This window comes from Lates calcarifer, linkage group LG19 (assembly GCF_001640805.2).
Source record: "Lates calcarifer isolate ASB-BC8 linkage group LG19, TLL_Latcal_v3, whole genome shotgun sequence".
In the NCBI taxonomy this organism is placed as follows: Eukaryota; Metazoa; Chordata; class Actinopteri; family Centropomidae; genus Lates; species Lates calcarifer.
In genome coordinates this window covers 14,857,248-14,867,966 of record NC_066851.1, presented here as the reverse complement: position 1 = coordinate 14,867,966, position 10,719 = coordinate 14,857,248, and the positions used below count along the sequence as shown (strand labels likewise).

At 41.5% G+C, this 10,719-nt stretch overlaps 2 protein-coding genes across 4 annotated transcripts; one reads left to right on the top strand and one right to left on the bottom strand.

Annotated features, from left to right (window-relative positions):
• Positions 1 to 431: 431 nt before the first annotated feature.
• On the bottom strand, positions 432 to 7,433 carry wdr20a (WD repeat domain 20a). 2 transcript variants are annotated; one of them, XM_018663499.2, is made up of 4 exons: positions 7,052 to 7,433; positions 4,874 to 5,056; positions 3,097 to 4,437; positions 432 to 1,594 (listed from the first exon to the last, which is right to left on the bottom strand). In XM_018663499.2, exons 1-4 carry the CDS (start codon positions 7,313 to 7,315, stop codon positions 1,541 to 1,543), a joined length of 1,842 nt encoding a protein of 613 aa, XP_018519015.1. In that variant the 5' UTR covers positions 7,316 to 7,433; the 3' UTR covers positions 432 to 1,540. The 2 variants fall into 2 exon arrangements, with proteins under 2 accessions (XP_018519015.1, XP_018519016.1); XM_018663500.2 differs by lacking the exon at positions 3,097 to 4,437.
• A 410-nt stretch (positions 7,434 to 7,843) lies between these two features.
• Positions 7,844 to 10,042, top strand: LOC108874927 (uncharacterized). 2 transcript variants are annotated; one of them, XM_018663512.2, is made up of 5 exons: positions 7,844 to 8,095; positions 8,324 to 8,379; positions 8,528 to 8,599; positions 8,904 to 8,990; positions 9,085 to 10,042. In XM_018663512.2, the coding sequence occupies exons 1-5, from the start codon at positions 8,059 to 8,061 to the stop codon at positions 9,730 to 9,732; spliced, it is 900 nt and encodes a 299-aa protein (XP_018519028.1). In that variant the 5' UTR covers positions 7,844 to 8,058; the 3' UTR covers positions 9,733 to 10,042. The 2 variants fall into 2 exon arrangements, with proteins under 2 accessions (XP_018519028.1, XP_018519027.1); XM_018663511.2 differs by having other exon boundaries at positions 7,845 to 8,095; positions 8,525 to 8,599.
• The last annotated feature ends 677 nt before the right edge of the window (positions 10,043 to 10,719 follow it).

Genomic DNA, 10,719 nt, shown 5'->3' with positions numbered 1-10,719 from the left:
TCTGCCTAGTGTAGGGGTCACTGATCTCTTCATGGCATCAATGACTACACAAAAATAAAACACATTAATATTGCAGTAGTGTCAAATGGGAAAAGACTCCTCTATCTGAAAATCTTTCATGTGGCTTTAGTTAAAATTCTTCTGAGAAAGTCACAGAATATCAAGTTCCATGTTTTCTTTTCAAAGTAGGTTTTTTCTGTGACTGAGGAATAAAGAGAGCTTGTATCAAGTTGAGGAGAGGCTTGAGATTCAACTGTCTGTAAGACTTCCTGAGTTTAGAAGACCTCCATACTTGACAGCTCATTTTGTGCAACTACACCATTTTTTTGTGACAATGTAAGCAGTTTTCAACGCCAGATGCATAACAACTTTGTTATGTAAATACAGTACATGTGAGTGAACAAGGGAAAAAAAAAGAACAGTAAACGGTGTATTCAAGATTATTTTAATATTATTAATATGTATACTTTAGGCTTTAGAAATATAACTATCAATGACAAAACTTCCACTGGAGTAATGGTAGTTTGCTTAGGCCCCCATCAGATCAATTAATTACAATATACACATTATGATACAGAGCAGATTTGAATCTGAAATAATATTAAAATAAATGCTCAATAGATAAAGGTTTTAATAGTTTTTATCATTTTCTTCACCTACTGTATTAGCCATCTGTGAGTTCTGAGCACACCCAAAAATGTAAAGCCATTTTCTTCTAATAAACTAATTTAAGTGCAAACAATTTTTTTTTCTTTAAAAAGACTATGATTGCAGCATCAAGCTTTATAGATTCAGATTTCAAGACTGAGGATGTTAAAGCCGAGTGCAACAAGGCAGTCCTCAACCCTCTTTTTTTGTTCCATTAGAGTAGTTATAAAAACAAACAACAAAATAACTAACAAAATCAGTGCAAAGTCATCGATGGGGAGATTCTACTCAAGAAAGGACAGAAGTGGAGGGTGAATGTGGATGGAAGCAAAATTTTCAGATGCTCACGCACTTGGTCATAAAAGGATAGTTCACTCAAGATTCATATTTAAGCCAGTAACCCCGAGCCATGACTGGGCAACATCACAAGGTTAAAAAAAAGGGATAGGAAGGGGTACACACAGATTATGAAAATTAGTTGAACTATCCCTTTAATCTCAAGCCACAATTGTCTGGTTTGCATCTAACAAAGCCAAGCCTTAATTCCAGAGGGGACAACTGTTTGATGAGATTTGACATGAAAGAAAGATTGTTTTTTTTTTTTTTAATCTTAAAAAAAAAAAAAAGGTATTAAAACTCCAGAGAACAATAGAACATTAGCACAATAGTCCACAAATGCACCACACCTTTTCTTGCTTCATTCCTCCTCTAGGTCAAGTGAGTGATAAACAAAAACAACAGAAAAGCCATAAACAAAATCGAGAGGGAGGGAGGGAGGAGGGGAGGAGGGGAGGGGGGGTATAAAAGAAAAGGAAAACTTGCAATGCTTGCAGGGTGAAGAGCAGCATCAGACTCTGGGTTGCAGGGTTCTTTAGCAGCAGAAATATTGTGGCTATACTACTGTTCCACTGGGAGAGCTGGCTTGGTTTTGGGATGACAATAAACCCTGGAAAAAGGAAAACAAGGAGATTTGCATTGGGAAAGTTCACATACTATAGCAAAAAAATCAAGCAACAAATAGCTCATTAAAAATGCTTCGCCTCTAGCCTCCTCTTTCCATAACCCGGTCCCCTGCACTTAATTAAAAGGCTGTGCACAGCAGTCAAAGTGGATGCAGAGTGTACAGTGTGAGACTAATGCTGTCTTTGAGAGGTTTTCTTGATCAAGGCACTTCTAATGTACATGACCGGACCACTGACTTGTTTTTCCAGAGGGCTTTTAAAAACCTCTTAATCTGAACTCTGAGGGCATTTTCAAGGGCAAACTAATTTAACTCAATTGTTACATTTTTATTGCCTTTCTCCTCTAATACACTTAATCCTTAACCCTATGAAATAAGGTTTGTATGAGCCGTTTCTTATTATTCAATACTCTTCACACCATCCCCAAGACTGACCTCAACCACTGCATCTTCTGCTTTACCACTTCCTTTATATTAAGTGGTTTGGATAAATCGTAATTTATACTGACTACAGGCTGTAGTGCCAGATTTTTCTATCTCCCCCAAACTAAATATTCAGTTCTTCTTGCATCATATTTCCTCCATGTTCTTGCCAAGGAGCCATTAGAAACAATACTTTGGTCAGAAAATCCCACAAATCACCCATAGTGACCCATAGAAGAGAGTAGTCCCACATATTACTATTTGAAAAAAAAAAAAGCAAAAACAGTCAGATGACTGCACTGCAAAGACTGGACTGTAAAACTCAATAATCATGGTATTGTTTGTGTTCTCATTTTTAATATTTGCTAAAAGCCCCAAGCCTCTATTAATGTCCGGCTCTGGTTAAAAGTATCAGTCTCGTTGGACTAACTCGCCTTCTTATTGCTGGTTGTGTTCAAAATGCAGACCATCATGTGCCTTGTTCTGGCAAAAGTTCTTGAAACACAGACGAAAGCAAAGTATACAAGGGTGTATGCACACGTTAAGCTGTAAGCATGTGAGAGACTGCAGAGATTCTTTGGGCAAAGTGGCAATTTGCATAAAAGCTGAAATGTGAGAGTGTATGCAGATGACTTCTTGGCTATGCTGCTATGCATTGTGGAATGATTATGATGAACCAATGAGCACACTTCATATGGATTAACATCCCCCCCCCTCACAGGTCTACACAGGAAATCCTCCTTACCAGAATATATTATATAACCAGACTGTAATTTTGTCATAGCATTGGTTATATTTGAAACTTAGGCATAATAGGTCTTTCACTAGAAAGCAGATGTACATTAAACAAAGTGTGATATGTTATTTGCCTGCCTGCAGAGACTGACATTCTGACTATAAAAGCTAAAAATGCTATTCCAAATGTCCATAGTTTATTTTAAGCTTTCAGAACATGTCTTGATTGTTAGTTACAGCCCACCAACTGATTTTATGACAGCTAAAGATTGACAAACAATATTATCACTTATAATTCCCCCACATTTCCTACATTAAAAAGAACTTACCACTTTGCCTGGCCTCGCCCATGTGCAAATAAATCCCTCCTGACAAGCAGTCACTAAACAGTCCTCTAAAAATATGAGTACAGTCAGTCTCTCGTGTGCTATCTTTTTACAGATGAGGGGCTCAAGGAGGGGCACATCCTCCATGCGCGGGCACAGCAGAGTGCCCAGAGTCTTAGCAGGGTCTGTTTTGGTTTTTGTCAGCAGGTTGAGCTTGTCGCTGCTCTTACTGCTGATGTGACCCATGCTGTGGTTGCGTTTGTGGTCCTTCTCGTGGTGGCGCTCCTTCCGATCGTGGAGTGACAGTGTGGCAAACTTACTCACGCCTGTAGCGATGGCACTGTCCATTATTCCACTGCCGATTCCACCGCCGCTGCCGGCCTTGTTGGTATTGTTTGCCGTTGTTGTGGTGCCGGCTGAATGGGGTAGGCTGTTGGAGCGTGGTAATGTAGTAGAGAGGGAGTTAATGCCAGGATTATTGGCACCACTGTTGTTTCCATTAGTAGTGTTACTAGAGGTGTTAGTGATTATTGTAGCACCCGCAGGGGGGCTGGTAGCATTCATCACGTTAGTGTGTGTCCGTGTCCGTGAGAGTGGAAGATGTGGGAAAAGGATATCCTCAGTGAGGTCCCATAGGCACAGCTGAGTGTCCTGGCCCACTGAGCCAAACCGGTATGTTACACTAACAGGCCGGCTGTCCGTGGAGTTGCGCTTGGAAAGTCGAGACTGCGTACTGTTGGCCCGGTCTCGTCCAAAGTGGATCATCTGATCCTGGAAGTCCTCATCGCTGCCACTGAACTCCATTGGGTCACTCTCTTCCACACTGGTGGTGTAATGATCAAATGCCACCACACTCACCCACGACTTGTGCCCATGACCTCGGGCGATGACTCTGCAGTCCAAGAACGACCACACAGTCACTAGATCGTCCTCTCCGCCTGCAACTATGTACTTTCCATCAGGGCTCCAGCACACACACAACAAGCCACCAAAGTAGCTCTTCATAGTGCCATGAAGCTCAACAGCATCAAAGTTGAAAACCCGTAGGAAGCCGTCTTGGCTTACACAGGCTAGGAACTTCCCATCTGGGGAGAAGGCAAACTCATTTAGAGCTCCCTCACCCACTGTCCATTTAAGAAGAGGGTTCCGCGTGGATTTACTCTTACAAGTGTGTACAGAGTAGTTCTCTCCCTGTTTGAGCACCTGGTAGTGTGGTGCCGTGGTGCCACAAGTATGCTCCACATTGTACAGGTACATATTCCCACTGGCATGAGAGACCAGGAACAGGCTCTCAGAGCCTGGCACCCATTTCACACATGTTACTCTGGACTTGTCTATTAGTCTCTGTCAGGAGAGAGGGAAGGTTGAGAGGCAGACAGGGAAGGAGAGAGTGGAGGGAGAAGGGGGGGGGGCAATGTCAGTATTGTATTATCAGGAAATTGATATTCCAAATATGCTGAAAGTCTTACAATTTCACCTAAAAGCCATCTAAAAATGACATTACAGTTCTGGAAGAATACACCAAAAGAGAATTTTAGACCTTGTATGAGATGGAGCAAATATGAATACTCTTCCACTCACAATGGCAGAAAAAAAATATGCAGGTGTATGTCTGACAACAAGGCTCAAATTAAACAGCACTACAATAATCAATTTGGTGAAAAATCAAAAGTGAAAATTCACTGCCTCTCCCAGTTTTTTCCTCCACTGACCAGAACTTACTACTTGTGGAAAACTCGGTGCACAAAACTCCTCTAATCTACCCCCTTCAGAGACCTACCTCCTCATTGAAGAGCTTGCTTGTCTCCTTCTTGATGGGGTCAATGAGCTGTACCTGTCCTGCCGAAAACCCCACCAGCAAGGACACGCTCTCTGCAGTAGCTGTGAGGTGGTTGAAGTCATGACAGGTGGGCTGCGTTCCCTTGTAGATACGCTTGTCTATGGGCTTGCTCAGGTCAGCAGCCTGACGAGAGAGAGCAGGAACACACATGAGGTGAGTGCAGTCATTTTTAAGTATCTAAAATTAGTTAATGCACTTTGTTGACAAAAGGCTATGGTCCGTCAAACTGCCAAATCATTAGAGCTGAGTGTGTAGTCATATTGTTGGTATTGCCTGTGCTTTATCTCAAACATGCTGACACTAATGCAAAATATGACCTTCTTAAAATCATGTGTCTTGTGTCTGAAGCTTACAGGAAGTGATATCTGAACTAATATTGCATACTTACTAATACATATCAAATCACTGACAGTCACTAAGCAAAAGCAAGGAAGAAAATGTTTTAAATATCAAGGAAACAGTATTTTAGAGCTGTGAACAAGACACCCTGAGCATATACTGTAGATAACCAGTATAACAACAGTTCCATTTGTTAATGATTTACAGTTTACACTACTGGTAGAATGGAAAATTCTTTGAGTGTAAGATGATGACTCAGTGGTTCCTCCACCACTGGTAGATTGAGTTATGTCTTGTCTCTGAGAGACAAAATGTCAAACGTAATAAAAGGAGTTTAAAATAGGAGTTCACTCAAAAACACTCTGCGTTGACAGTAGTGAAGACTGCTTTAAGGTAGCAAGGTAATAGATTAAATACAAGAAATAAAAAGGAACATCATGAGCTGCTAGATTTATTAACTGCTGACTAGAATGCACAGGATAGTCTCGCTATCTTTTCTTTAAACCTGTAGCCATATGTCTGCGTCAACAAAACATCAGTGAAATCAAATTGCCCATCTCTTCCAGTTGTCCCTGAGAAATGGGACAAATAATCATTAAGATGATGTATTATGAGTGTAATCTTGTGATGTGATATTGATACACTGAAACCAAATATCCCTGCCTTTATCAGGCATGTGACTAATTTGCATGTACTGTAAATTGCCATTTTCTGTCAAACTTCAATTACGAAGACTGACAAGACTAGAATCACTACTACAGTTTTGTCTTTTACAAAAAAATCTGTGCTACAAACTGTGGAATTGCCCCAATGTGTGGCAATTCTGCCTTTTTAGTCGGTCTACTGCTGTTTGGAATGACCAACAAGCACGTTTGAGTGTGTGAATATTAACAAAGGCTATGACACATTGCTTCAAGTTAGCAGTCAGCTGATTTCTGTCAGCCTGAGATGACAGATCAGCTGTTAGCTGAGGCCATTTTATGTGGTGACAGAACACATATACCTACTTGATAAGTGTATAAGGTGAAGCATGAGGCAGAGCCTGTGTTATAATACTCATACTCGAAAAAGAATTCAATTACATATTTATTAGTGACTTAACAACCATATAGAAATATACTGTGCAGCTAAAGAGCCTCCAGTGACGCTTCTACCATGAAATTACAGAGCATTTCCCTACAAGAAAACCAAGTCAGCTTAGTTTGATCAGGTCACAAGATTTTGTCCAGACACGTCCCCAAGCTGTGAGATGAGTGCAATAACATTAAAGGATGACGGTAGCGGCTAGCTTGCTAGCCAAATGACTGTTCTGGATCGGCATCACTGAGATGTGTCGGCACCTGTCAGTCAAAGGGCGTCGACAGGTGTTGAGGGTGGCATCGTACAACTGTCACTGTCACCGTTACAGCAGCAATATCAGCCCTGACAACTTAAATCAAATCGAAAGGTCAACTTTAACCTAAGTGATCGTAATCCAGCCTGACGAAACCGACCATCCAGCAAAACTAAAACAGTGTGACGGACTGGGGACGGAATTTAGCCCCTGGCCTCGGGAGTAGCTGCTGGCTTGCTAACGTTAGCCAGTTGCGCTGGCTAGCTAACTAGTAGGCTAGCTTCTCGCTAACTAGCTGCCAGCTAATTTGAAAGTCAAGCACCTGCCAGAGTTATTTAAGACAGCCAACACAAGCCTAAAGTTCAGCAACAGCTCAAATAGCGGTGGTGTATTTTAACATGCCGTATCATGAATTTCCGTTGACATTAGCCGCGTTAGCACGCTACCTTTCTAACGCCTTTGTAGATGTAGAAGTAGAGTTCACGGCCCACATTGAAACAGATCCTGTCGCCGTTGCCCGACTGGTCGTTGACGTTCACGAAGGAGACCTTGACGGGGTTGGAGCCTTGCGAGTTGAAAGGCACCCTGTTAGGACGGCTGTATTCGGAGTGAGTGAGGAGTTTGTAGACACCTTCCCGAGTGGTGAACTGAGTTTTAATTTCGTTCATCTCCTTCCCTCCTCCCTCCGCCGCCATCTTTGAAATTAACATTCATCCCTTTCCCCCAGGCCGGATCTTACGCACGGAGGGGAGCGGGCCACGGAGCGGCCAGTTCGACTCTCCCGTTCCCCCCAACGGTTCACCGGGGAACTGGTGCAGGAGGATACGAACTGTAGCTACTTTTACAATAGGTTGAATCAACTCTTTATTTAACAAAAACGTTACAACATTATCTATTTTTTAACCATATGTTACAAATAGTTTATTTGAGACCGTAAACCAGTACAACAGGATACATTCGCTTGTATTGGTGATAAACAGTAGGTAATACAGTAAATGTTTCACTATTCAAAGTCCATTAGAGCTTTCTTTGCTTTTACCGTTTTTAAAACTCACTTATAGACTTAACAAAATGTATTTAAAATTCTGGATGAAAGATCAAATCAAAAATCAAATCAACAGTGAAGCGACAAAATAATAGTTTGGAGTAACAAGGCTGTCATCCTCCAGCAATGAGGGCAACACAGTCTTATTTTGAAAAATAAAAGATACCGGACGTATTATTTTGTTAAAATGTTGAAATGAGCGAAGTATGGCGTTTTGAACTCGTGTTACCGGTGTATGTCGTGCCCACGCCATTCACCTGTGGCCACACTTGGCCGCAGATATATCAAATGCACCTGGTACTCTGGTGGTTAATTAATCTGCAAGTTTGCCTGACCACGCAGCAACGAAATTATTATTAGAGTATTTGACTTTATCGTGGTCCTGATAAGTTGCACGTACCAAATGTCATGGCATGTAGGAGAAGACGGCAACACTCACGCCCAGGTAGGTCTCAGTATTTTTCATTTAAAAATCTTCCTTTGCTAAAGTTAAATTTAATTTGTAACATGGGCTGGAAGATTAACATGTTTATTTTCTTGGTATTTTGCATTTTACTGCATGACTTTATGATTTGATTCAAAACTTTATAATATGATGTTTGTTTTTGGTGCATTTTGAATTTGCTTAGATGCATTAATATTACACTGAAAATGTATGGTTTTCTTCATTCAGATCACAGTGACAGGCGTATACCCAACAACATGGACCAGCTTGCTTTCAAATACATGGTGAGACTGATTAAGCACATTACATCAGCATATCTGAGAATGACTAGGTCTCTCATCAGCTGAAAAATTCCAAGTCACTTGCATTTAACCTCTTTCTTGCTTTGACACATAAATGTGGCCTGGAATGATCTGTGTTTTCTGTCAGGAGATGTGTAAAGTGGAGTCCAGCACTGATTCGGATTCAGAAATCAGTCCAAGATGGTCAGACACCAGCACTATGGTATCACTTTTGTTTCTGAGTGAACATTACACGCACAAATAGGCACAAAAGGACAAGTGACAGTATACATTTATATGGTACCCTTACATTTTAAATGGCTTAAAAAGAGGTTTCAGTTCCAGACATAGGCTATTTTTCATTGGACTCAATGATTTTTGTTTTGAAATAGGATCGAAATTAATTTCTTCCCCAGAAACTGACCCTATATGTCCATCACCTGAGTTCAAGCATGCAGAGCTTTTTATTTAAAAATGAAATACAATCTTATTGATGCAAAAATGACTGAATTCCTAATTGAATTCAGGGATGTGTGGGTAGTGTACCAGAGTGTGGGACATTACGTCGGACACGGCCACTGAAGCCTGCAGCAAGAAATGGTTGCTATTCTTTGGTAAGCATTCTCCTTTCACTGATCGATCTATGTGCAGGAGCATCCTGCTCTTCTGTGAGTTCATGAGTGAATGCATGTGTGCTTATGATCGTAGTTTTTGGACCCATACGATGGGAGCTCGGAGGATTCAGATGAGTCAAACATCGATGTTGGTGTCTCCAGGCGAACAAGGCAGCAGGGACAAGGAGGAGGTGGAGGAGGTCGGTTTTCGGACCGGAGCAGGAGATTCATCCATCATCACCCTGCTTCCATTGCCCTCAGAGAAGCGATGAAAAATGGGATGAGAGACCCTGTGATGGAGCAGCAACATCTTTTGGATGTCCAGATGAAATGCGGGAGTGACCCCGAGCTGTGGGTCTGCGAGCTCGACATGCTGCCCTCCCACAATGACAAGTTGACAGATGACGGTTGTAGAGATCTTACAGCAGAAATGGAAAAAGATTCAACAATACACGCCCGAACCATGGAGATTGAATTGCAACTTGATGACTCAGGCTTGCACGCTACAAGATCCTCCACCCCTCACAGCCCTGGACCTCTCACCACAATGGGAGGGAGCTCGTCCTGGATTCTGGATAGCTCCTCAGAGAGATCCCCCAGCCCATGTAACCTCAGGTCTCTCTACAAGAGGAAGCTGGGCCTCCCTGGAGCAGAAGTGGTGGAGCTGGGCCAAAGAAAGAGGCAGTGTGTTGTCAACATGGAGGAACAGGAGGCAGGGGACTCCGCATCTGAACCATGTTAGAGCCGTCTGACCATGGACTGACAGAGTGGAGTACTGCAGTCATATTGTACTACTGTAAATAGTTACCTTAAATGCACTTTGGTTTATTTTTCTACCTCCAGTAATTTTGAATGTCTCACAGGTGTCACATGTTGTGCCCATTGCCTCTTTTGAGCAGTTGTGATTTTTGTTTTGTCAGGTTGAACTACCATAGTAACCTGGGCCCCATGATAGAACAAGGTTCAAACTATGCACTGGCAATGAGGAAACTGCACATTTTCCCAATAAAAGAGAAAACATGTTTTAAAAAGAACATGATGCAGCTTTTTTTCTGGGGGTTCAGAGAGGCTAGATAAATATCTACCACTGCACTGGATAGTAAAACTTGGTCCACGCTGATATTAAATGGCATCCACCAGAATTTTAGTCACAGATGCCCATTAAAAATGTAACTTGTGTTAAAATGACAAACTGTTCACATTTACTCTCTACATACTGATCTAAATGAGGGAAAAATCACCTGTTTGTTGTTATTTTTAAATTATACACCTGCACACAGTCTGTGTAAAACTGGGTCAAAATAGAATAAAAATACACAACTAAATAAATTTTCTTCAGTCTTAAAGAACATACAGGAGTGTTATATGTGTAGTTCACGACAAGACTTTAAACCTTGTATTCTAATGCCAATGTCTAAAACTGCTGGGAAACTTCAGATTTGTCAGTAACTTGTAGTCCCAACTAGTTAAGCTTCCTCCTGTAATCATATTCAAATTTTATCCCTCCAACCAGCAGGTGGCAGTAACACATAGAAAATCTAATATTTTTACATTGCCTCTTAGCACCTGGTCAGGTTAGTGAAGCCTTAAGACTATTTGTATAAAGCATAAACCAAACCATGTGAAATCTTGACAACTGCAGTGAAGGGTCACTGTGACAAACAAGAAACCTTCATCTTTTCTCCAAATGTTCCTGTTTTTCCAGTTTCCTGAGTCTTTATTCTCCTGA